The 27,768-nt window shown below is 46.5% G+C and overlaps 1 protein-coding gene across 3 annotated transcripts in view; it reads left to right on the top strand.

Moving 5' to 3' along the window:
- The first annotated feature begins 800 nt into the window (after positions 1–800).
- CAMSAP3 (calmodulin regulated spectrin associated protein family member 3) overlaps positions 801–27,768 on the top strand; it is a 169,219-nt gene continuing 142,251 nt past the window's right edge. For 2 of the 3 annotated variants that reach the window (XM_075346363.1, XM_075346364.1), the window contains exon 1: positions 802–1,253. In XM_075346363.1, the coding sequence (XP_075202478.1) occupies positions 1,142–1,253 (112 nt within the window). In that variant the 5' untranslated portion in view covers positions 802–1,141. Of the gene's footprint in view, positions 1,254–27,768 lie in introns of all 3 variants that reach the window. The other variant, XM_075346362.1, reaches the window with a different exon arrangement.

Below are 27,768 nucleotides of genomic sequence, written 5' to 3' on the forward strand. Positions count from 1 at the left end.
CACACCCTGATCATGGGCACGTACCCTAATAGAGACACGGGCACCAAACACCCTGATCATGGGCACGTACCCTAATAGAGACACGGGCACCACACGCCCTGATCATGGGCACGTACACTAATAGAGACACGGGCACCACACACCCTGATCATGGGCACGTACACTAATAGAGACACGGGCACCACACGCCCTGATCATGGGCACGTACCCTAATAGAGACACGGGCACCACACACCCTGATCATGGGCACGTACCCTAATAGAGACACGGGCACCACACACCCTGATCATGGGCACGTACCCTAATAGAGACACGGGCACCAAACACCCTGATCATGGGCACGTACCCTAATAGAGACATGGGCACCATACGCCCTGATCATGGGCACGTACCCTAATAGAGACACGGGCACCACTTCTGTATTTTTTACCCACTCCTGGTTATGGCTACAAATACTGAGGTAAATATACTCAGTATAAGCACAGGGCCTAGCTCTGTGGTGTATTATGCTGTGTATTTTCTGCATGGAGAATCTGCAGTGTGTGCATTCAGCCATAGGAGAAGCCATGAGATGCAGGGACCCCAGTGACATCCTGTAACAATAGCGCTGTGTGCACCTGATGTAACACTACCACAATGGCCGGCCCTTGGGCTGCACACAGAGCCAGCTCTGCCTGTGGTGGCCGCTCCACATCATAAGCCGCAGCCATGATGAATCCCTGGATCATTACCAGCCCGAGACTTCCTCCATTGTCCTTTCTGAATATTACCTGTTAGCAAAGCAGAGAGACTCCGCCCTGCAGTGAGGTCACACAGAGAGAGGGGGAAGGGCGCGGAGAGACGGCAGCCAGTGCACCTGAGGAAGAGAGCGCCAGTGCTGTGCAGGCAGCTCTGCCCGAGACCCCCGCACTCAGCCCCCTCCATGTGGTGCTGAAGGACAGCTCTGCAGCAGAAGCCCACCTACCTCAGCAGAGGGTGGGAGCACAGACAGCACAGCAGGGGCTCAGAACCAGGCTGTCTCCGTGCCCTTGTGCTGTGTGCACTGCCTGCAGGGCTGCCTGCCGCCTCTCCCCATTCATATGCCCTTCCTCCCCTGATGGGTCTTCTGCACTAGCCCTGCCGCCAACACAGGAGGACAAGGATGAAAAAGAGCTTCCTGGTGCCAGAGATTAAACCCTTGGATATATATGATGTGCAGCAGGCCAGGACCTCCGCCTCCCTCAGCTGGCTCATCTACAAATGCTATGGCCAAGGTACGGGCACCCTGGAGGGCTGTATACCATCTACACAGATAATATCACATATCACTGTGCTGTGGAGGGAAGTATATAATATAATATATATATATATATATAATCATTAACAGTAGCAGCAGCACTAGGGGTGGATAACGGGGGTGGGTTGCCAGCATTTAATGGCTATATACTATTATATGCTGAATGGGTATAGAAGGATGGCAAGTAATGGCATCCAGGCGGGCAACTCCATATGGTATGTAATGCTATTAGAGTATACATGACTATGAATGATGAAGGGGTATCCTGGGGGACAATGCCAAATGCTATATGATATAGTAGGGGCATCCGCGCCAAAAATGATTACACACGTGTATTTTACACACGTATCTATATATTACACACGTGTATATATAATTTTTATATAATACACATGCGTATATTTATTATTCATTTATTTAGCTCTATTAATTCCATAGCGCATTACATACATCAGCAATACACATGTTTATATATTACACACGTATGTGTGTGTGTATAATATATATATATATATATATATATATATATCATTATGCACACACACACGTGTGTAATATATACATTTGTGTAATACATACACAAGGTTGTGTAATTTATATATGTGTGTAATATATACATTTCTGTAATACATATGTTTGTAAAAAATAGAATATATATTTTTTTTTTACAAACATATGTATTACAGAAATGTATATATTACACACACATAAATTACACAACCTTGTGTATTACACATGTGTATATATTACACACATATGGGTGTGTGTGTGTGTGTGTGTGTGTGTATATATAATATATATATATATATATATATATATATATATATATATATATATATATATATATATATATATATATATATATATATATATATATATATATATATATATACACCCAGTGTAGCTCCTCTGCTCCTAGTCATCATTCCATCCCACCAGTCTATACATCCTGACCTGAAATTCCTGCATCCACCACATCCTATAGACCCTACACCTATAATCCTGAATAATGGAGGATGACTACAGATTCCCATAGGTATCTATTCCTATAAAAGGGGGAGAAAGTTGAGGTCTGGAGACCCCGCCCCTGTTTACATTCAGATACATCAGGGATGGCTTAGTTATGGCTGTTTCATTAATGAGGGGAGGATCTGGTGAGCCCACCATGCCCGGCTGTCTGCACCAGCCAGAAGGGCTTCCATAGGAATTGACATTGTCTGGGTGACACCTTCCTATTTTTTTTTTTTTTATATATATATTATTATTATTTTTATTTTATTTTTAAATAATTATACTAGAACACCGCAATGTATTAAAAAATAAATATATAATTGATTTGGGTTTTTTTTAATACATTGCTGTGTTCTAGTACAGTTATTTAAAAAAATAAATAAATATATGAAATCTTGAAATATTTTTCAATCACAAAGCTAGACAAATAGATTCTGTATACAATAAAATGTGTGTGTAATATACATATATCGATGTAACATAACATTCATGACTACAATATAATGCAGTATACAAATGTAAAAATCTGACTACCATATAAACCGGTATATAAATGAGTAAATTAAAACCCAGCATTTATATAGTATGGTGTGAAATCCCAGCCGTGCTGCAGCCCCCGGGGCACACACCGGGGAGGGCACACTATTCTCTTTATGTAGATGTTGCTTTATAAAAGCCCTTTTGTTTTATGGGACTTTTTTTTTTTCTTATGTTAATGGCCGATGGATATTAACAAATAAATATACCTGCCTGTCGCACCCTCCCCATGCACAGGGCCACATCTCTTTATGGAGGGGGGGTGGGGGACGGTTTACGAGGACCTCTCCTACCGTACAAAACCGCTTTCAGGGTTGTTTGCTGAAGCCGTAGTTAAAATATTAATTTTATTTTTATATATTTTTTTTTTTAATCCTCCCACCCTTTTTACAGACCTGGCTTTGGATGATGGTGTATAATGGGGCCCTCCTATTGTTTGTGGCTCAGGGTGTGTCATAGTCGGGGGGAGCCGGCTATCCTCATTTTTCCATTTTTTTCTATCTGCCAAAAATGAATGAGTTAATTTTGACAACTATGTGGATTTTGTAAAGGTGGGATTTCAGGGGTGTGTATTTTTTTTTTTTTTTATTTTTTTTTCTCTACATGTTATGTATCCCTATATCCTATATATGTACATGTGTCGGTATGGTCCCTCCCGGTGACAGGTCTGACTCATGCGGAGCCGGCCCTGTAGGCCGCAGCAGGTGTGATGTCACCTGTCACAGATGACTCGGCCGTTCCTGGAACGTTCCCTGTATTACTCCGATGACGCCTTACCCAAATGACTCCGTGCCACGTACTGACATATGTGCTTGTATGTGCTGAATATGGCCTGACCTGGACGCATATTTCATATCTGCTTCACACATGACTGTATCATACGAATTTGGCAATGACCGGACTAGTTTAAAATGCCATCTATAAAGAAAAATGTGTATTTAAAGGAGCCACTAACCCCTTGTAGATACCCACCTGTATGGATTGAAACGAGCACTGTATGCCTAGCTGACAGCATAAGGCAATGATCAGACAGGAGTTTTTGACGCTTTCAAAAATGATGATTTTTCAAGCCAAAACTGCTTCAGGATTTCTCCTTTTTAAAGGGAATCTGTCACCAGTTTTTTTGCCACCTAATCTGAGAGCCTGAGAGTAAGGATTTATTCCAAAACGCGTAAGGCAGGGGCCAGTGTGGCTTTTATCATGGGATTTCACATGTTTTTAATACCGTAGCACCGTGTATGTAATTTTTTTTTAATAAAGAAAAATATACACTTTAAGGAAGACTTTGGTGCTGGACTTTCCTTCTTTTAATCTGACAGCAGCATAATGTAGGGGCAGAGATTCTGATTCCAGTGATGTGTCACTGGGCTGCTTAGTGTAATTTTGATAAAATCAATGTTTAATCAGCAGGAGATTATCATTACAGGACTACTTGGCGTGCTGCAGGTAGTCCAGCATATTCATGAGCTCTGTATAACTACTAGATCCGCAGCAGAGAAAACATCGATTTTATCAAAATGGCAACAAACAGCTCAGTAAGTGACACATCGTTGGAATCATTATTTTTTTTTTTTTTTTTCCCCCACAAGCTTTTTTTCAAAACCATCAGTGATGAATAAAATGGGGGATTCACATAGAGTAGAATAGTTTTCAATTTTCCAGATGTTTATGTATGTATGTGTATATATAATATAATAATATATATATATATTGTCTGTGTGTGATTTCGTGTTGGGCCTGCCCAAAAAAGAGTAAAATTTGTCAACATAACCTAAGGAGATATAAAATAGGAATAGTGTTATAGGCACTTTGAGTATCATTTACCCCCCCCCCCAAAAAAAAAACAACAACTGCACACTGATATATATGTATGTGTGTGAATATATACATACATTCATGCATGATGTGTGTATATATTCTAAATTCTGCGGGTTTCTGCTCTAAAAACTCATTAAAAAAATTCTGTGTGAAAGCCACAGTCACACATTGAGTATTTGGTGAGGGTTTTTTACCTCAATGTTTCATGTTTTTTACCTGTGTTTCATGTTTTTTACCTCAGTGTTTGTAGCCAAAACCAGGAGAGGAAGAATCAGTGGAAAAGTGTAATAGAAACACGGCACCACTGCTGGATTTATCACCATCTCCTGGTTTTGGCTGCACATACTGAGGTAAAAAAAACTGACCAAATACTCAATGTGTGCACATGGCCTAAGTTGGGTTCTGTGTGGTGCCCTCTGCCTGGTTTCGCAGGTTTTTCCAGTGAACCACATAAAACGTTTCTGTATTTGCTGGTGAATCGTGGACGGTTCAGGGGGAAGGACGTGATTTATTTCTGCTTCACTGAAAATTTCTGTGAAACTGGCAAAATGTGGGGCAGTTTCCACCACGTGGCACAGAAAAACCAAGCCTAGTGCTGGCCTAAGAAGTGGCGGCATTCACTGTGATGTTCTTTGTGGCTGTATAAATCATTACTGTACTATTTATTTATTATGGCCGTTCTCAGAACTTGACATGGTAGGAAATGTAGTGATCTTGGTGGCAGACATTATCTTTGAAGAACATTTCACTAAGGCTGGTTTCACATGGTCGATGCCTAGAAGACTGAGTTGGGTTCAGGAGCTTGGCTAGTCTGGACATTGGACTGTACTTGAACCATGAATGGTGGACATGTGGAACTGGCCTAACCCTCTGATCAAATGGATGTGGCTGATAGCAGAGAGCCGTATGTTAGGAGATTGGCTTGGTCGTCCCCATGTCTACATGTTATGTATAATGGTGGGCTTTCTTGAATGGTGGGTTCTTCAGACCAGCTATGCTGGCTGAGTGTAGTAAGGATGTCTTCAACTGGTGCCTAGAAAGTATTACCATATGTACTAGCCAACTAGATCTTGGGTAACAATGGAGGAGTCTTTCCTGTGGGAAAATAATGTCCTGAGGTCAGCAGGTATTTGCTATGTAATTTGAGAGCAACATGATGAAGGGACTGAAACCCTGATTCCAGCGATGTGACTTATTAGGCTGTGTTTTGCAGTTTGTTTTTTTTGAATAGCGATGTTTTATCAGCAGGAGAATTTCACTACATGATTTGGTGTTTCATGCCTCCTAGTCAGCTCCCCTCCCCCTACCACTGATTAGCAGCTTTCTGCCACTGTAAAGTGTACACAGAAATGTGCCCATCAGGTTTATACACAGCTCAGCTTCTGTTGTACAGAAAACAGGAATTGCATCAAAATAACACCACATCTCTGGAATCAGGGTCTTGGCCGTTACATCATGCTGTTCTCAGATTACATAGCCTAAAACTGCTGACAGATTCTCTTTAAGTGTTATGAAGTTCTCATTTTGGCAATTGGTGTCATTTACTGTCCTGGCTAGAGAGGACAGGCTGACAAACGTTCTATGCTCACGGAAGCATCATTAGAACATCATATTGTCAGTGCTGATAGTAATGACCATTAATAAGCAAATTTAAAGGGGTTCTCCCATCCTATCCTATCCTATCCTATCCGAATATGTAGCAGGTATAATAATATTAGCAAATATCTCCAATTAGAAATGTAGTATAGTTCTCCTGGTATAGCCATGTCGCTTACCTCATGTGCAGGGTACTGCAGCTTAAATGATCCATGGTTACGACCTCGAGCAGCTCTCACTATATGAATGGACGTAACCATGGATACTTACCTCATATGCAGGGCATTGCAGCTTAAGTACATGGCTATATCAGAAGAACTATACTGCATTTCTAATTGGAGGTATTTCGTAATATTATTATTACACCTACTACATATTGGGATAGGATCTGGGAGATGGGAATACCCCTTTTTAAAGGTTATCGCCCCCTGTAAGCGCAAGTGTGTTGTTTGTTCGTTGGTTGATTGCTGGTTTGAGGCACTGATTGTCCTGAACAAGTATTCATAGACGTTTGGCGCCCAATTGTTGGCTCTTCTAAATGGGCCATAATAGACATTTATTGCACTCTATTTTATCACTGGGCCATGTGTGCCCCCAAAATACCATATAATCTTTTGGGTCTTGGAATCGTGTCTGATAAATTATGGTCCATATCGACCAGGCGGTGAAACACTCAGATTTGGGTTTCCTCAGTAATACTGTGGACATGGTTGACCTTTTTGTCAAGTTTGCGAGGACCAGATCTCATGATACGTTGCTCTTTCACGTCTATAAAAATGTCTCCCTTGGGACCTTACGGGGCTTATGTAAGTGATGTATTTCTAAGATATGGCGTCACTCTATGATCGGTAGTGGTCTGACCTGTGGCGCTCCCACCGGCCATGAAAACAAAGAGGGTGCATCTCTTGGGGTCGTTGGTGGTGCCAAAGGTTGGATGTCCTTTTCGAAGAAGATAGTGGTTGACCTCTCACCCAGACGACGGTGGATTTCTCAGGTCTCCTTGAACCTTTATCAGTGTCCTAAACAATAAGTCTTAAGGTGGCTTTACACACTGCAACATCGCAAACGACATCGCAGTAACGTCACCGGTTTTGTGACGCAATAGCGACCTCCCCAGCGACATTGCAGTGTGTGAAACACATCAGCGACCTGGCCCCTGCTGTGAAGTTGTGATCACTACAAATCGTTCAGGACCATTCTTTGGTCCTTTGTTTCCCGCTGTGCAGCAAAGTCTCAGTGTGTAAAGGGGACTTAAAACACTGGAAACGAGTGGTGTCACAATATCTGTCAATCACTATTCTCTATCAGTCGGTCTCTCCCTCTCGGTCTCTATTCTCTCTCTGTCGGTCCGTCACTATCTCTGTCCCTCTCTCACATGCTGTCGGTCATTTTCCCCTCCTCTCTCATACTCACCGATCCGCGGCGCTGCACGGCATTCACACTGCTGCGGCGGCTTTTACTATTTTGAAAAAGCCGGCCGCTCATTAAACAATTTCGTATTCTCTACTTTCCCCGCCCACAGGCGCCTATGATTGGTTGCAGTGAGACACGCCCCCACGCTGAGTGACAGGTGTCACACTGCACCCAATCACAGCAGCCGGTGGGTGTGTCACTATGGAGTATAGAAATAAATAAATTTAAAAAACGGCGTGGGGTTCCCCCCAAATTTAATACCAGCCAGATAAAGCCATACGGCTGAAGGCTGGTATTCTCAGGATGGGGAGCTCCACGTTATGGGGAGCCCCCCAGCCTAACAATATCAGTCAGCAGCCGCCCAGAATTGCCGCATACATTATATGCGACAGTTCTGGGACTGTACCCGGCTCTTCCCGATTTGCCCTGGTGCTTTGGCAAATCGGGGTAATAAGGAGTTATTGGCAGCCCATAGCTGCCAATAAGTCCTAGATTAATCATGTCAGGCGTCTATGAGACACCTTCCATGATTAATCTGTAAATTGCAGTAAATAAACACACACACCCGAAAAAATCCTTTATTAGAAATAAAAAACACAAACAAATTCCCTCATCACCAATTTAATCAGCCCCAAAAAGCCCTCCTTGTCCGGCGTAATCCACGGTCCTCCAGCGTCGCTTACAGCTCAGCTGCATGGAGGTGACAGGAGCAGCAGAAGACACCGCCGCTCCTGTCACCTCCACGCAGCTAATGAAGACAGCCGCGTGATCAGCTGTGCTATCACTGAGGTTACCCGCTGTCACTGGATCCAGCGGTGGATGCAGCGGTGGCCACGGGTAACCTCAATGACAGCTCAGCTGATCGCGCTACTCACCGCCGCTCCGGTCAGCTCCAGGCAGCAACTGAGGTGAGTAGCGCGATCAGCTGAGCTGTCACTGAGGTTACCCGCGGCCACCGCTGGATCCAGTGACAGCGGGTAACCTCAGTGACAGCTCAGCCGATCGCGCGGCTGTCTTCATTAGCTGCGTGGAGCTGACAGGAGCGGCGGTGTATTCTGCTGCTCCTGTCACCTCCATGCAGCACAGCTGGAAGCGACACTGGAGGTCCGTGGATTACGCCGGACAAGGAGGGCTTTTTGGGGCTGATTAAATTGGTGATGAGGGAATTTGTTTGTGTTTATTTCTAATAAAGGATTTTTTTCTGGCGTGTGTGTGTTTATTTACTGCAATTTACAGATTAATCATGGAAGGTGTCTCATAGACGTCTGACATGATTAATCTAGGACTTATTGGCAGCTATGGGCTGCCAATAACTCCTTATTACCCCGATTTGCCAAAGCACCAGGGCAAATCGGGAAGAGCCGGGTACAGTCCCAGAACTGTCGCATATAATGTATGCGGCAATTCTGGGCGGCTGCTGACTGATATTGTTAGGCTGGGGGGCTCCCCATAACGTGGCGCTCCCCATCCTGAGAATACCAGCCTTCAGCCGTATGGCTTTATCTGGCTGGTATTAAATTTGGGGGGAACCCCACGCCGTTTTTTAAATTTATTTATTTCTATACTCCATAGTGACACACCCACCGGCTGCTGTGATTGGGTGCAGTGTGACACCTGTCACTCAGCGTGGGGGCGTGTCTCACTGCAACCAATCATAGGCGCCTGTGGGCGGGGAAAGTAGAGAATACGAAATTGTTTAATGAGCGGCCGGCTTTTTCAAAATAGTAAAAGCCGCCGCAGCAGTGTGAATGCCGTGCAGCGCCGCGCCGGGGATCGGTGAGTATGAGAGAGGAGGGGAAAATGACCGACAGACTGTGAGAGAGGGACAGAGATAGTGACGGACCGACAGAGAGAGAATAGAGACCGAGAGGGAGAGACCGACTGACAGAGAATAGTGATTGACAGATATTGTGACACATCACTCGTTTCCTGTGTTTGACTACCTAGGTCGTTCTGCAGGTCCGGATCGCTGTTGCGTCGTTGGCCAGGTTTGCCTGTTTGACAGCTCACCAGAGACTCACCAGAGACTTTGTAGCGATCCCGGCCAGGTTGGAATCGCTGAAAGTCTGTGTGTAAAGGGGCCTTTAGCGATCGCGGGGATCATATTACATTGTGTAGCTATATATGTACATACATACTCCTATAGAGGCCCTGACTTTATAGTCCTTAGGCTATGTGCGCACGTCGCGTAAAAACATGCAGTTACGCTGCGCTTTGTAGCGCAGCGTAACTGCATGCGTCCTGCGTCCCCTGCACAGTCTATGGAGACTGTGCAGGGGCCGTGCGCACGTGGCGTTTAAGAGCGCAGCGCTTCGGCTACTGCCGAAGCGCTGCGCAAAAAGAAGTGACATGTCACTTCTTTCCTGCGCTTTGCCGGCAGCTCCTGCACGGTCTATGGCAGGAGCTGCAGGCAGAGCGCATGGAATCGGCGCTCACTACGGACATTTCTGCAGCGATCTAAAGCGCACATGTGCTCTTCAGATCGCTGCAGAAATTTCTGCAGGGCTTGTACGCAATGTGCGCACATAGCCTTACATTCAAGAACATACAGGAAAAACATGGGCGCTTTCTTTCAAAACATGGCACCACCAATGTCAACAGGTTCTCTGGTATTATAATCCAGCTCCTTTTTGAGGTGTGATCCCAGGTGTCGACACTTTTGAAGAAAGTAGCCATGTTTGTCTAAAGCTGGACAACCCCTTTAGGATTGGGGACCATTTCTGATCATCCTTTAGCCGCAGTTGGGGCTTTTCAATGGTGGAAGGATCGGAATAATGGAAATACTATTTTCCAATCTCTTTAAGGTCGGGGTTTGCTTATCCTCAGATGCTCTTAATACTACGTCATGTCCAGGTTGGGGCGTGATCAATAATTCTATTCTCGCCCCTTCCACTATGACCCAAGTCTTGTCCCAAAACGAGGCATATTAGCATGGACCTTCTTGTTTATGGTGGCCTCCTTCATCCCTTAGTGCAGATCCTTCCAAGATGCTGTCTTCATGCAGTTGGCATCCTTTTCCTCCTCTGGGTTATCCCAGTTAACGAAGTCTTGAAGGATTAATTAAGTTGAAATTGTGTGTTTGCTATTGAGAAATTAGATTGCAAGCTCCAGCGACTGATACGTAGAATATACGTGTGCAGCTGATGGGAGAGATGGATAACCGGCTGCGGTCTGCATTGTATGGAGGCTGTCGTCACTCCACACTGCGGTACACCCCCTTGCATTGTGTAGGCAGAACCTGCGTAACTATGTATATGATGAGGACGGTGACGTATACTGGCTGTATACAGCGTGTCGTGCTATATACGCTCTTCCTATGAGGCTCTGCATGTGCTCAGTGATACTTTTCCTCCCTCCTTGTCTTCCTCTTTGTTCTCTGTCCATGAATTAAACATTGCAGATTGTGGCTGCTGTGCAAGCTGAACCCTCTGCGGGCTGAGTGCTGCCACCCCACCATTTATCTCCCTGAATGGCTATAGTATTTCTGCTCTCATCTCACCTCCCCGCCACCGATACATAGACAGGTATATTGTACTGCCTAAGTGTCAGATAGTGCGGAGATGGGTTATCCGCCATTAATTGTTTAGGTCCTTCTTGCAATAATTCAGCAATCTGCTCTAAAAAGGTAACCAAGTAATGGAGGATTTTTATGGCCGGTAATCAGTCGTAACCTGAAGTTTATGGTTTGATATACCATACCGGGTGAAATAAGTATTGAAAACGTCACCAATTTTCTTAGTAAATATATTTCTAAAGGTGCTATTGACACGAAAGACTCACCAGATGTTGGTAACAACCCATCCAATACACACAAGCTAAGATCTCAGCCCATAAAAAAAATATGTAATTATGAGAAATAACACAGAAAAAAAATATTGAACACACTTACTGAAATAATAATAATTTTATTCATTTATATAGTGCTATTAATTCCACAGCGCTTTACATACATTGGCAACACTGTCCCCATTGGGGCTCACAATCTAGAGTCCCTATCTGTATGTCTTTGGAGTGTGGGAGGAAACCGGAGTACCCGGAGGAAACCCACGCAAACACTGGGAGAACATACAAACTCCTTGCAGATAGTGTCCTTGGTGGGATTTGAACCCAGGACCCCAGCGCTGCAAGACTGCAGTGCTAACCACTGAGCCACCGTGACGCCCAATCTAAGTAATACTTCGTACATAAGCCTTTGTTGGTGAGGACTGCTTCAAGACGCATCCTGTATGGAGAAACTAGTAGCATGCATTCCTCAGGTGTAATTTTGGTCCATTCTTCCACACACACACACTCTTCAAATCCTGAAGGTTCCGTGGGCACCTTCTATGAAAGCTGAGCTTTAGTTCCTTCCATAAAATTTCTACTGGATTCAGGTCTGGTGATTGGCTGGGCATTGATGCAGCTTTATTTTTTTTTCTTTGAAAACAATTGACAATTTCCTTGGCTGTGTGTTTGGGATCATTGTATTGCTGAAATATCCGCCTTCATTTTATCTTCTTCATTCTGGTAGATGGCAGCAGATTTTTATGAAGAATGTCCCAGTACATTTTCTCCATTCATCCTTCCTTCAATTATGACATTTGCCAGTGCCGTATAGTGAAATCAGCCCCAAACCATGATATTCCCAGGTGTTTTTGGGGTGACGTGCAGTGTTGCCTTTTGACCTCCAAACATGGTGTGTATTATGATATCCAAAGAGTTCAATTTTGGTCTCATCTGGCCAGACTACATTCTCTCAGTATTTCATAGGCTTGTCTAAGTGTTGTTGAGCAAATTTTAAATGCCCTGGAACATGTCCCCCCCCCTTTGCAATGTAGTCTTGGGTGCTGATTGTCTTTACAGGCCATGGAAGGGGGAGTGCTTTATTTTATTGTTTTCTTAGAAACAATTGCACCTGGTGAATCCAAGTCTTTCTGTAGCTCTCCACAGGTGTTCCTTGGCTGTTGGGCAACTCTTTTTTTTGTTTTTTTTTTTTTTTATAATTCTTTTCAGTCTTGTGACTGAAATCCTGCAGGGAGCACCTGGTCGTGGCCGATTTATGTTGAAATTATGTGCTTTCCCCTTCTGGATTATGGCCCCAACAGGGCTCACTAGATCTTTCACTAGTTTAAAAATTCTTCTGTACCCAATGCCATCAGTACGTTTTACTACAATAAGTTTTTGAAGGTCTTCAGACAGCGCACTTATTTTACCCATCATGAGATGTTTCTTGTGTGGCTCCTTGCTAATGAGACACCCTTTTATAGATTATTAGTTGAACCAACTGATAGTATTAGAAAGCAATCAGCCACTTAGAGAAAAATACTAATAGATTTCAGCTGCTGTCATGACTTTCCATGGATTTTTGCACTTTTCTCTCTTCATGTGTTCAACACTTGTTCCCTGTGTCATTTCTCATTATTACGAGTCACTTAATTTATGGACATCTAGGGTTTGATATCTTTGCCTGTGTAAATTGGATGGGCTGTTATCGACATCTAGTTAGTTTATGTCAATTGTACCTATAGATATATTTTCTTTAAAAATTGGTGACTTGTTCAATAATTATTTCACCCGCTGTGTGTACTTTATTTTTTTCACACTTCCTACTATGGCCATGTCTTTAACACTATACCCAATGTATGGCTTGTTATACACATAGGATTAGAATTGTATGTTTGCTTTTGACCATTTTGGGTAATTTTTTTTTATTTTTTTTTATGCCATGTCTGGCTAAAAATGTGGTTTAGCATGTTGATAATGCAGATCTTGCCAGTAGAGCTTGCATTCAGCCAATTATTGATTGCTATTGTTGAACTAATCACTTTTTGTTCCCATTAATTATGATGGGACTGGAAATTGAGGATCCATCTAATATGCTGCACCTGAGAGTTTGGGACTCCTTTTATATGGTCGAATCGAGAGTTTGGGAATCTGTTCTCTAAGGGAGCCACTTGTTGTATGGATCTCCAAACATGGTGAAAAAGTTGGGGATCGAGTAATGGTATTTTGGAGAAAATACTCAGCAAACTTTCTTTAAGGCCTCTGCCACACATGCGTTAAAATCACGCACGTGCTGCAAGACACATATTTTCCCTGTGTGTTGTATTTGGAAAGTACGTGTCTCCGGTACGTGCGGGCCATGTGTGTTCTCCGTGTGCTATCCGCGATAACAGACGGAGAACCGGTAATTTGCATACTCACGTGGTCCTTGCTGCTGTCCAGGGTACTGATCTTCGGTCTCCAGCCCTCCCGTCTCCCCGCTGCTGCTGCCGACCGCAGTGAAGTGAATATTAAATGAGCATAATGAGCGGCGGTCGGCAGCAAGTGACAGCAGCGGCAGAGACAGGAGGGCTGGAGAAGGTGAGTAAAGATTTGTTATTTTTTTTTCTCTAACACGTGAGTTTTCTCCGGTGCGTGTCATACGGGATCGCATCCACACTACATCCGTGTGGTCCGTATGCAGGCCGTGTGACACCCGTGCTGCCGGAGAAAAACTGACATGTCGAGCGTGTTGGAAAACGCACACACGTACAAACGACACGGACACACTTTCCGTGTGATTTTACGTGTGTGTGCCTGCTACCATAGGTTAGCATTGGTGTCCGTGCCGCCGGTATGTGCAAAAACGTACCAAACACGTACTGGCGGCACGGATGTGTGTCCGAGGCCTAACCTTGCTGCGTTTTTGCCAATACATGTCAATTGTTTCAGCATTTTTGCATAGCTTTGCACCAATTCAAATGATAAAAACACAACATGTGACTTATTTCCTGAATTCTTGACCACTAGTTCTAGGGCTGTATATAAAGAGTCGGCCTCATATATTGTATTTCCTGAAAATAAGTCCTAGTTAGTGATGGTCAGTGTTACGGGGAGTCAAACTGAGCAATTTCTCAGGGACCCCAACATTTGTATTCCAAGGTTAAGATTGCTTAAGGACCTTTGTGACTTCAGTCATGTGACAATGATGTAACCAAAGGTCTCTTATTTGCAGGAGTCTAAAGCTGAAGAGTAGACAGACTGGTGTGCAGGACTGGCATTAGGGGGAAGGGTAATTTCACAGGGCCCCCACTGTCCTAGGGGCCCCAGCGTTTATATCGTGATGATCAGACTACTTAAGGACCTTTTTGTGACATCATGTCATGTGACCATATTGTCATCAAAAGGTCTATTATTTGCAGGAGTCTAAAACTGAAGAGTAAACAGGCTGATATTCAGGCCTGGCATTGGGGGATGCAAGACCAAACTGGGGAATTTCACAGGACCCCCATTCTCTTAGGGGACCCAGCATTTATATCCTGACAAGACTGCTTAAGAACCTTTTTGACGACATGGTCAAAGGCTGAAGAGAAGACAGGGCAAAAATAAGACATCCCCCTGAAAATGAGCCCCAACACATCTTTTGGAATAAAATATAGAAGACCCTGTCTTATTTTTGGAGAAACACGGTATCTCTGTAGAAGAAGGTATGTGACTGGTTTCTTTGGAGAATATGAGAAGAGTGTTATAGAAAGAACATTCTACTCTCCTACCTCTATATTGGAGATGCTGAAAGCCCTGGAACCTGAATACTAGAAGCATTATTATAGAAGCTTAAAGGAGTTGTCCAACATAAACTCCAAATTTTTTTTGTAAGCTAATCTGTGCTGTATTGTCATATAAATCACCCCTACATTATTATTTTTTTGTTTTCTAACGTTTGTTCCTCTTGAATTATCCCTTTATTCTCTGCAGCTCTTTGTTTACCTGCAGCTCAATCAAACTTGGCATGCCTGACTGCTGAACCTGACAGTCACAGCTGGCACCGCCCGGCCTCACTGTCCAGCCCCGCCCCCTGCACACTCATTGGCTGTCAGTATTCTGCCCCAGCACTGACCTCTCATCACTCCAGCAAAGATGGGCACATTACATGTGCGGTGGATGCAAGACCCCTGCACTTTGGAATGTGTGGGAGGGTGCAGGGAAGGGGGGAGGGGACGCCACGCACTGTACCTGCCCAGCAGGGCGGATACATGAGGTCGCCTGTGCTGCCCGTCTATTAGGCAGGTCACGGTAATCACGGTAGGAGCGGTCACATGACCACTCTGAGTCGGGGGAGAGGGGCTGACAGCAGGGCAGGTAGGTAGTTACTATCTACTTACCTGCCCCAATGTAGCCCAATAGGGAAATAACAAGAAAAAGTCAAAATAAGCCGGATAACCCCTTTTTAATAGAGTAATGCAAGTGAATTCTCAGCATTCTTGTGATCAACGGGACATTGTCCAGGAAGATACAAACTATCCAGTACCAAGGTCTGGATCGGCGGCTCCGACATCAGTGTGACCTATATAGCTACAGAGGGTTCTGCATTTTCTCGCAGTAATGTGTAGAGACCGAAACCTCTCCAGGACATCTCCCTTACACCCCAGTACTGTCATACTGTCGCTCTGCGTTCCCTCCCTGGGTATACGGAAGCAGAGCAAACAACATCCAGGAATTTGCATGGACTTTGAATACAGAGCAAAGTGTTTGTTGAGCTCTGCAAGAGAAGTACAGTATATGGACACATACAAGGTTACTGAGCATGGCGGGGGAATATGTATGCATACATAAGTATACACAAGATACACTGTATGTGAGCACAGGGTTACTGAGCGCACGGGTGGTAATGTGTGCGTATATATATGTATGTATATGTATGTATGTATGTATGTATATATGTGTATGTATATATGTGTATATATATATTCTCGATCTATCTCTCACACACACACGATAGGTGATCAAAAGGTTTCAGATCACGTTGTTATATACGTATATATTAGTGGTCCAAAAGTAGGTGGACAGTATGTATAATAGGGTTATCAAACATGGTGTAAAGTGAAACTGACTCAATTGTCCTTAGCAACCAATCAGATTCCACCTTTCATTTTCCAAAGAGTCTGTGAAGAATGAAAAGTGGAATCTGATTGGTTGCTAAGGGCAACTGAGTCAGTTTCACTTTACACCATGTATGATAGCCCTATTATACATACTGTCCACCTACTTTTGGACCACCCTTTATATATTGTACATAAGAGGTGTGGGCGTAGAATATGCAGTAGTGAATGGCGGGTACACAGTATATCACGAAAGTATATCACATTTTTGTGAATATTTTATTACATGTTTTTATGGGACAACACTGAAGAGCTGACCCTGTGATACAGTGTCAGTGTGCAGCTTGTATAACAGTGTAAATTTGGTGTCCTCTAAATAACTCAACACACAGCCATTAATGTCTAAACTGCTATCAACAAAAGTGAGTACACCCCTAAGTAAAAATGGTTAAATTGTGCCCAATTAGCCATTTTCCCTCCCCATTATCGTATGACTCATTAGTGTTACAAGGTCTCAGGTGTGAATGGGGATCAGGGGTGTTACTTTGGTGTTATCTCTCACACACTCTCTCATACTGGTCACTGGAAGGTCACCATGGCTCCTCATGGCAAAGAATTCTCTCTGAGGATCTGAAAAAAAAAAAAGAATTATTGCTCTATATAAAGATGGTCGAGGGTATAAGAAGATTGCCAACACCCTGACAATGAGCTGCAGCACGATAGTCAAGATCATACAGTGGGTTAATAAGGCAGGTTCCACTCAGAACAGTCCTCGTCATGGCTGACCAAAGGAGCTGAGTGCACGTGCTCAGTGTCATATCCAGAGGTTCTTTTTTTCAAAATAGACATATGAGTGCTACCAGCATTGTTGCAGAGGATACAGGGGTAGGGTGTCAGCCTGTCAGTGCTCAGACCATACGCCTCACACTGCATCAAATTGGTCTGCATGGCTATCATCCCAGAAGGAAGCCTCTTCTAAAGATGATGCACAAGAAAGGCTGCAAACAGTTTACTGAAGACAAGCAGACTAAGGGCATGGATTACTGCAACCATGTTCTGTGGTCTGATGAGACAAAGATATCTTATTTGTTTCAGATGGTGTCAGCATGTGTGGCAGCAACCAAGTGTGGAGTACAAAGACAAGTGTGTCCTGCCTACAGTCAGGAATGGTGGTGGGAAAGTCATGGTTTGGGGCAGCATGATTGCTGCCGGCCGTGGGGCACTACAGTTCATTGAGGGAACCATGAAGGCCAACATGTACTGTGACATACTGAAGCAGAGCATCATCCCTTACCTTCAATTTCCAACATAACGACCCCAAACACCTCAAAGACGACCACTGCCTTGCTAAAGAAACTGAGGGTAAAGGCGCTGGACTGGCCAAGCATCTCCAGACCTAAACCCTATTGATCATCTGTAAGGCCTCCTCAAATGGAAGGTGGAAGAGCGCAAGGTCTCGAACATCCATCCACCAGCTCCGTGATGTCATAGTGGAGGATTAAAGAGGATCCAGCGGCTCCTGTGACGCTCTAGTGAGCTCCATGCCCAGGAGAGTTAAGGCAGTGCTTGAAAATAATGGTGGGATCAATTGGCCATTATTACTTAGGGGTGTACTCACTTAAGTCGCCAGCGGCTTAGAGATTACGGGCTGTGTGGAGTTATTTTGGGGGCACACTAAATTTACACTGTTAGGGTATGTGCGCACGTTGCTTTTTACCTGCTTTTTACCTGCTTTTTTGCTGCTTTTTCTTCTGCGCTGTTTAATGCCAAAATGGATGTGTTCTTCTATTCAAGCAAAGTCTATGGGAATTTGGGTTTCTTGTTCACACTATGTTGTTCAAAATGCTGCCTTTTTGTGGCAGAACTTTGGTCAAAAACTCAGCTTTTCAAAGAAGCAACATGTCAATTGTTTTTGCCATTTGGGTTTTGCACTGCAAAGCTGAGTTTTTGACCAAAGTTCTGCCACAAAAAGGCAGCATTTTGAACAACATAGTGTGAACAAGAAACCCAAATTCCCATAGACTTTGCTTGAATAGAAGAACACATCCATTTTGGCATTAAACAGCGCAGAAGAAAAAGCAGCAAAAAAGCAGGTAAAAAGCAGGTAAAAAGCAACGTGCGCACATACCCTTAGGCTCCTTTGCATTAGCATTTAAATCAGACGTGTGCAATGTGAGAAAATCTCGTATTGCTCTCTGACCAGTCTTCAGGGCCATTTACATGCTGCGACATCGCTAACAATATATCGTCGGGATCACGGTGGTTGCGACGCACATCCGGCACCGTTAGCGACATCGCAGCGTGTGACAGCTAGGAGCGATGAGCAACAATCGCAAAAACGGCAAAAATCGTTGATCGTTGCCACGTCGCTCCTTTTCCAAATGTCGTTGCTGTTGCATGCCGTTGGTTGTTTGTCGTTCCTGCGGCATCACACATCGCTGTGTGACACCGCAGGAACGACGACCATCTCCTTACCTGCGTCCACCGGCAATGCGGAAGGAAGGAAGGAAGGAGGTGGGCGGCATGTTCCGGCCGCTCATCTCCGCCCCTCCTCTGCTATTGGGCGGCCGCTTAGTGATGCCGCAGTGACCGCCGAACAATCCCTCCTTCAAGGGGGAGTTGAGTTCGGCGTCACAGCAACGTTGCTGACCAGGTATGTGCGTGTGACGCTGTCGTAGTGGTGATGTTCGCTACGGCAGCGATCACCACCTGTTGCTCACAACATCGCTAGCAATCGCTAGCGATGTCGCAACGTGTAAAGCACCCTTTAGTTAATGAGACTGAGCAGATCTATTTTTTTTTTTTTCTTATTCCATTTCGGCATGAGCAAAAAATCGCAGTGTGCTGCGATTGGCAGTGTCTCGGATCATGCACCCCATACAAGTCTATGGGTGAGTGTGAAACATCGGACTGCACCGTTGTCATCCGAGCGCAGTCCGATATATGCAGAGACGGGCAATGGAGAAGATGGAGAGGTTAATTTCTCTCTTCTCTGCACCCGTGATCCCCCTTCTCGAATGTGAATGAATCGGAGTACCGTGAATGGCAGTCGGCTCACACTCAGAGCAGAGCTTGAGCTGGGTGTCATTAGCATATCACATCCGATGTTCTGGTATTGGATGCTATACACTAGTGTGACCCTGGCCTTACACAAGCTGCACACTGACTTTTGTTGTATTCTGAGTTTAAAATTGTTTAAGGACCTTTTGATGACTACAGTCATGTGCCATAATATAATCAAAGGGCTTTTAATTGCAGGAGTCTAAAAGGTGATCAGGAGACAGGCTTGTATACAGGACTGGCATTGGGAGTAGGGTAATTTCACAGGGCCCCAATTCTCCTAGGGGGGCCACAGTTTTTCTATCCTGATGACCAGACCGCTTAAGGACCTTTGTGGCATCATGTCATGTGACTGTCAATAAAAGGTCTCTTAATTGCAGGAATCTAAGGCTGAAGAGGACACCGGCTGGTGTGTGGATGGATAGACAGACACACACGTTACACAGGGTTTGGAGAGTTATGTTGATGTTCCAGAATGCGATATGACTAGATTTGAATAAATGTTGTTTTTTTGTTTTGTTATTTGGGTTAAGAATAATTGTGGATTGTTCATGGGGAAAAAAACCCACAACATCCCCTTCAATAAAGCCCTAGACCATATTTTGGGGCAAAAAAGAATATAAATAAGACCCCTGTCTTACTTTCAGGGAAAAACTCCAGACACGAGATGCCATATTGTGCCTCATTTCCATTTTTCTGGAGATCTCGCATTGCAGTAAATTACTAACACAGATGACGGAACAGATCCCATATTGTCCCATGGGGTTGTTCACATTCATCCAGGGCCTTTGAAGAACCCATCATGTAGACTTTTCGGGTCCAGCTCTCATGATTTGTAGTAGAAACTATGGAAAAAGACTAATGACGACTGGTATATCGCCTTGGCATCAGTTGAGACCCAAGAAAACTGATCCATGTTGCTCAAATATATGGAAACATTCGGCCTTACTGAGCATGGCAGACATGCGTAGTAGGTATGTATGTCTTTATATAGATAGATACATTATGTGTGTGTATATGTGTGAGTGTATATATGTGTGTGTGTATATGTATATATATATGTGTGTGTGTATATATATATATATATATATATGTGTGTATATATATATATATATATATATATATATATATATATATATATATATATATATATATATATATATATATATATATTATAAATTATGTGTGTAGATCTATATATATATTGTGTGTGTAATATATAGTACAGACCCAAATTTTGGACACACGTTCTCATCTCTAGAACAACCATTAAGAGGAGGCTTTGTGCAGCAGCCTTCATGGTAAAATAGCTGCTAGGAAACCACTGCTAAGGACAGACAACAAGCAGAAGAGACTTGTTTGGGCTAAAGAACACGAGGAATGGACATTAGACCAGCGGAAATCTGTGCATTGGTCTGATGAGTCCAAATTTGAGATCTTTGGATCCAACCACCGTGTCTTTGTAGAAAAGGTGAACGGATGGACTCTACATGGCTGGTTCCCACCGTGAAGCATGGAGGAGGAGGTGTGATGGTGTGGGGCTGCTTTGGTGACACTGTTGGGGATTTATTCAAAATTTAAGGCATACTGAACCAGCATGGCTACCACAGCATCTTGCAGCAGCGTGCTATTCCATCCGGTTTGCGTTTAGTTGGACCATCATTTATTTTTCAACAGGACAATGACCCCAAACACACCTCCAGGCTGTGTAAGGGCTATTTAACTAAGATGGAGAGTGATGGGGTGCTACGCCAGATGACCTGGCATCCAGTCACCAGACCTGAATCCAATCGAGATGGTTTGGGGTGAGCTGGACTGCAGAGTGAAGGGAAAAGGGCCAACAAGTGCTAAGCATCTCTGGGAACTCCTTCAAGACTGTTGGAAGACCATTTCCGGTGACTACCTCTTGAAGCACATCAAGAGAATGCCGAGAGTGTGCAAAGCAGTAATCAAAGCAAAAGGTGGCTACTCTGAAGAACCTAGAATATAATATACTTTTGGTCTGTAGTGTGTGTGTGTGTGTGTGTGTGTGTATGTGTGTATATATATATATATATATATATATATATATATATATATATATATATATATATATATATATATATATATATATATATATATATATATTATAATATATAAATTTTGTACATATTATATCCCTATCTCTCTGGATGTGCAGTGGAGATACAGGTAGACACATGACTTGCTGTAGCGTGCTGCAGGTATACCTACATACATGCATAAATAGAGATAAATGAACTATACACACAGAGTATGCAACTGTATGGCCGTTATGTATGCATTTGTAATGTAAAGCTTGCATAGCAGTAGACCTATATCATGTTACACTGTATGGCCAGTATGTGTTTACACATATACCCACCATACTTTTATAGCATGTTATGTGTCTGTATGTAGTTCCTATATACCAATATGCATGCATATACATACTCCTGCCATACAGTGTAACATGCTGTTTACATTTTTAATGCGTAATACGTCCATACTCTCCTTATACTTTACGTGGTCTCTGTACATGTATTGTGTGTGTAAAATATAGATATTTTGCATATTTATGGCAAGTGTCAGGTCTGTTTTACGAGGCTTGTACCTGCCTATATGTCCCCGCAGCTGTCATTTGTGTGCATCAATCCTGGTTATATAGCAGTGAGTGGATCGTCCTATATAAACTAGTTTATTACAGTAGCCTTTACTAACAAATCGATGAGACTCGGTCAGAAATAGAGGAAAGTTGTGGTTACAAGGAACCTGCGGACACGTCTGTATTCTCCTGCCTCTCGTATGTGTTACAGACTCGTAGAAGAAGGCGACTTATTGATAAGTAACCGCAATAATCTAACACCGGGCGGAGAATATTATTAATAGCTTATACTGGGTAACTGGTTCATGCAGTATTATTAATGAAGTCACCTGCTAGCTCACATGTGCCCGGTGTACTGTGACTCAGGATTACAACATCCCCCGAAATTCTGGTGTAAGCCTAATACAAGCCTTTTATTGCCTTTTCGCACTCCACCAATGACGGACCTTATTCATACACCATCAACTCTACTGGCAACCAGTATTGCTCCATCATGGCATGTGTGCTGCAAAACCTAGTGGTAGAACTTCATCTTGAAAACTGACATTGAAGGATCTGAAAATCCCTAGTTGTGGGATTCGGTGGGATAAGCGAGCCATTCTTTCTTTTCTTTTATCGGCCTTTAGCTCAATCTTGAGTCATGGCGACTTGATGGTGGAACGCTCTGTAGGAAGATGGGTCTTGTGCAGCCTAGATCGGTTCACTAGGTTGCCTATATGATCTGAATGAAGAGAACATGGCAGCTTTTCTATACCACCCCAACTGTCACACTAGGTCCGAGGAAGTACCAAGCGAGCGTCAGAAGGTAAGGGAAGGGGACCCCTGCGTCTAGGGAAGGGGGAGATAGTGACCCCTGACCAAACCTACTGCACATCCCTGTGTTCCGTCACCACCCTAGATAGGTTCTGCCCCTATGCTCTGAGCCGGTTACCTGACCTTAGGTATCCCTTCAAGTATAGCTTCAAGAGGAACCTCAAGACCCACTTCTTCCAACAAGCCTACAACCTACAATAACCCTCTGTGCAGTAGTGTACTGGACTACCAGCTCTGTCCTCACCTATTGTACCATCACCCATCCCTGTAGACTGTGAGTCCTCGCGGGCAGGGTCCTCTCTCCTCCTATACCAGTCTGTTTTGTACTGTTAATGATTGTTGTACGTATACCCTCTTTCACTTGTAAAGCGCCATGGAATAAATGGCGCTATAATAATAATAATAATAATCCCTAATGCTGGACCCTAAATAGGGAATAGATGGGATGAGCTCTTCGCTAACCCCACTAAGCACTAAAGGAAGACACAAGGAGGACACACGTGGCAAAAAGCATGAACTACTTATCCACAGGTGACTCAGGCAGGAGCTCAGCAAAGTTTCAGCAACGATACTACAGATGAGAGCAATCCACCTGCTTGCAACCAGAGCTAGAATAAACTGAATAATATTGCCAGGGAAGAAGGGAGTATTTAACCACCAAGAGAATACTGCTAATCAGCAGCTGGACGGAAGGTGAGCTCCTGTTGTGTCCAAAAGGGTAGAGATGAATCCAGCAGGAAAGCTACCTAGTACAATGAATACTGACAGCAGGAACAATAGAAAGTCAGGGAGCATTTTGCGCAACCAGACACTGTGACCTTCTATGGCCAGAAACCTCATGACTGTCTGTCACCTGTGACGCCAACATACTAAAGTTTTTGAGATGGAGTTTCTCCCAATCTGTTCGACTTGGCCCAATCATAGTTATCTATATATTCAAACTGATGCAATGTAATATTCCTTTTCTCCTCAAGGGGCTTTGTTTTAAAAAAAATTTGACCCTCCTTATGTTGGTGACACCTGATCGGTGAAGATATTCTCTTTAGTGATTCGTAGAAGTTGTCTGATCACGGAGGTCTTCTAGATCTTATGTTTGACCCTAAAGCCCACTGTCCCTCAACTATTCCACCTTGGGTGCAGGTGAAAAGATTTGCATGTAAAGTATGTAGTTACTTTAGTCCCAGTCTGGTGGGATCCAGTCCTTTGAATGATCCACAAGAAGACCACTCGAACTCAAACATGTCTCCCTAACATGTCCTGGAGGCAATCAAGAAGTCATGGTGGATATCAAATTTTGTGGAGAACCCTTAAACCTATATGGGGGCACCTTGAAAAACTTACAAGATTCTTTCCAAGCCTCAGGTTGTGCAATGCTCCAATCATCCCAGAACAATTAGTGAAATCGTTGACCTGGATTTAATGTTTCTAGGAATGTTGGTCTAATTAGGCGAGGGGGGTGGTGTTGCCAAAAGATGGCAGTTAACCATGGTGCCATGTTGCCCCCCCCCCCCCCTTCCCTGTATATTCCTGACCTGTAGAAGGGGTCTCGTTTGTTTCTACAGAAATAATGTGAATTTCATCCTTCTTGTATGGTTGTGGTTTTCTCTCCACCTCCCCTCTGTCTTCATAACAAACATGTCTGCACTTATCTGGCTTCTGCTGTTTTGTGAGTAACTTTTTCCAGCCCAGGCCTTGTTCTCACACGTGCGTTCTTCTCACACAAGGTCCGTGTTTACTATGTGGGTATTTATAAAGGCGGCCCTGATATTCTGTGTGTAAGATTTATAAAGCGGTTTAAGAATCTTGAGTGTTTCAGCCTTTGATCACAGTATGGAGTGTAGACCCGTCAGATTACCCTGGGGGTGGACGCGGTGGACCTCGGAAAGTGATGGTGTACGGAGATGATCTCTAATATTTTAATTCAGCGCTTGTTCGTGTTGTGTTTTTGCCACGTTTTTATCTGTGCATTTTTGCCACAGAATTAACAATAGCGGCAAAATGAATGAGATTTCTGGAATCTTGTGCACACGATGCTTATTTTTTTTTTCCTTGGAGATTCCAACCTTTCAAATCTGCACAGGTCAATTTTCTTCAGCATTTTTGCAGCGTTTTTTTTTACCCTCTCAAATAAATAAAGTGAAAAAAACAGTTTATTTTTTGGATTATAAGACGCACCTTTTCTCCCAAAAATATGGGAGGAAAATGAGGTGTGTGTCCTTATAATCTGAAGGTAACTTAACATTGGGTGGTGGACTGGGGCAATGCTGCTGCTGTGCAGGGTCTGCGGCAGCTGTGCAGGGGCTGGGTTGGGGCTGTGGGCCGTGAGGGCTTCAAATAATGGCGCCCGGAGTCGGTGCGTGTGCAGATGACGCTCTCTGCTCAAGATCTCATCTGCGCACACGCCGCCTCCGGCCCATTGATCTCCCATTAGCGAACTTAAAGAAAATGGAGCCTGGTGGTGGCGCGTGCGCAGATGAGATCTCGGCTTGCCATTGAGCCAACAACTCAATCTGCGCACGTGACGACTCCAGGCAAAATTATTTGAAGCCCGCAGCCCCAACCTAGGACCTGCACAGCCGCCACGGCTGGTAGTTTCTAGGACAGCATCTGGGACACCCACCGCATCACCTGCAGCCTTGCCCTGCTTCACCACCGCCTCTGCCTCCTTTGACCCTGCTCCACCACCGCTGCAGCCCTCTCCGGTAAAAGACCACCAAGATCATACCTCCCAACTTTTAAAGAAGGAAAAGAGGGACAAAGTTTGCGGCAAATTTTTAGGCCACGCCCCCTAACCACACCCATTTCACAGTCACGCCCATATCCACTCCCCATCCACACCCATTCAGCACAAACACGCAGGCAGCCGGCGGGCCTCCAGCACGGACACGCAGGCAGCCGGCGGGCCTCCAGCACGGACACGCAGGCAGCCGGCGGGCCTCCAGCACGGACACGCAGGCAGCCGGCGGGCCTCCAGCACGGACACGCAGGCAGCCGGCGGGCCTCCAGCACGGACACGCAGGCAGCCGGCGGGCCTCCAGCACGGACACGCAGGCAGCCGGCGGGCCTCCAGCACGGACACGCAGGCAGCCGGCGGGCCTCCAGCACGGACACGCAGGCAGCCGGCGGGCCTCCAGCACGGACACGCAGGCAGCCACAGTGAGGCGGCCGGTCGCCTTCACAGACAGGCGGCCGGCCGCCTTCACAGACAGGCGGCGGGCCGCCCGCACAGAGAGGCGGCCAGCCGCCCGCAGAGAGAGGCGGCCGGCCGCCCGCACATTGAGGCGGCGGGCCGCCCGCACAGACAGGCGGCGGGGGGCGCCCGCACAGACAGGCGGCAGGGGGGCGCCCGCACAGACAGGCGGCAGGGGGGCGCCCGCACAGACAGGCGGCAGGGGGGCGCCCGCACAGACAGGCGGCAGGGGGGCGCCCGCACAGACAGGCGGCAGGGGGGCGCCCGCACAGACAGGCGGCAGGGGGGCGCCCGCACAGACAGGCGGCGGGGGGCGCCCGCACAGACAGGCGGCGGGGGGCGCCCGCACAGACAGGCGGCGGGGGGCGCCCGCACAGACAGGCGGCGGGGGGGCGCCCGCACAGACAGGCGGCGGGGGGGCGCCCGCACAGACAGGCGGCGGGGGGGCGCCCGCACAGACAGGCGGCGGGGGGGCGCCCGCACAGACAGGCGGCGGGGGGGCGCCCGCACAGACAGGCGGCAGGGGGGCGCCCGCACAGACAGGCGGCAGGGGGCGCCCGCACAGACAGGCGGCAGGGGGGCGCCCGCACAGACAGGCGGCAGGGGGGCGCCCGCACAGACAGGCGGCAGGGGGGCGCCCGCACAGACAGGCGGCAGGGGGGCGCCCGCACAGACAGGCGGCGGGGGGGCGCCCGCACAGACAGGCGGCGGGGGGGGCGCCCGCACAGACAGGCGGCGGGGGGGCGCCCGCACAGACAGGCGGCAGGGGGGCGCCCGCACAGACAGGCGGCAGGGGGCGCCCGCACAGACAGGCGGCAGGGGGGCGCCCGCACAGACAGGCGGCAGGGGGGCGCCCGCACAGACAGGCGGCAGGGGGGCGCCCGCACAGACAGGCGGCAGGGGGGCGCCCGCACAGACAGGCGGCAGGGGGGCGCCCGCACAGACAGGCGGCAGGGGGGCGCCCGCACAGACAGGCGGCAGGGGGGCGCCCGCACAGACAGGCGGCAGGGGGGCGCCCGCACAGACAGGCGGCAGGGGGGCGCCCGCACAGACAGGCGGCGGGGGGCGCCCGCACAGACAGGCGGCGGGGGGCGCCCGCACAGACAGGCGGCGGGGGGCGCCCGCACAGACAGGCGGCGGGGGGCGCCCGCACAGACAGGCGGCGGGGGGCGCCCGCACAGACAGGCGGCGGGGGGCGCCCGCACAGACAGGCGGCGGGGGGCGCCCGCACAGACAGGCGGCGGGGGGCGCCCGCACAGACAGGCGGCGGGGGGCGCCCGCACAGACAGGCGGCGGGGGGCGCCCGCACAGACAGGCGGCGGGGGGCGCCCGCACAGACAGGCGGCGGGCCGACCGCACAGACAGGTGGCCGGCCGACCGCACAGACAGGCTCCGGCCGGGGGTGAGGGGGGAGGGAGGGAAATCAGCGCTGGGGAGATTAGTTTACTGTACCAGCAGCAGCACAGGCAGCGCTCCTCTCTATGCCACGTCTACTAGGATGGTAGGAGGGAAAAGCAGGGAGGCGGAGATAGAGTGGGTGGGCGGAGCCCGGGAGCCGGCCGTCCCGCCCGTGGCAACGGGACAAACAACGTAAAGCGTGAAAGTCCCGCTG

The sequence above is a fragment of the Anomaloglossus baeobatrachus genome, chromosome 4 (genome assembly GCF_048569485.1).
Source record: "Anomaloglossus baeobatrachus isolate aAnoBae1 chromosome 4, aAnoBae1.hap1, whole genome shotgun sequence".
NCBI lineage: Eukaryota > Metazoa > Chordata > Amphibia > Anura > Aromobatidae > Anomaloglossus > Anomaloglossus baeobatrachus.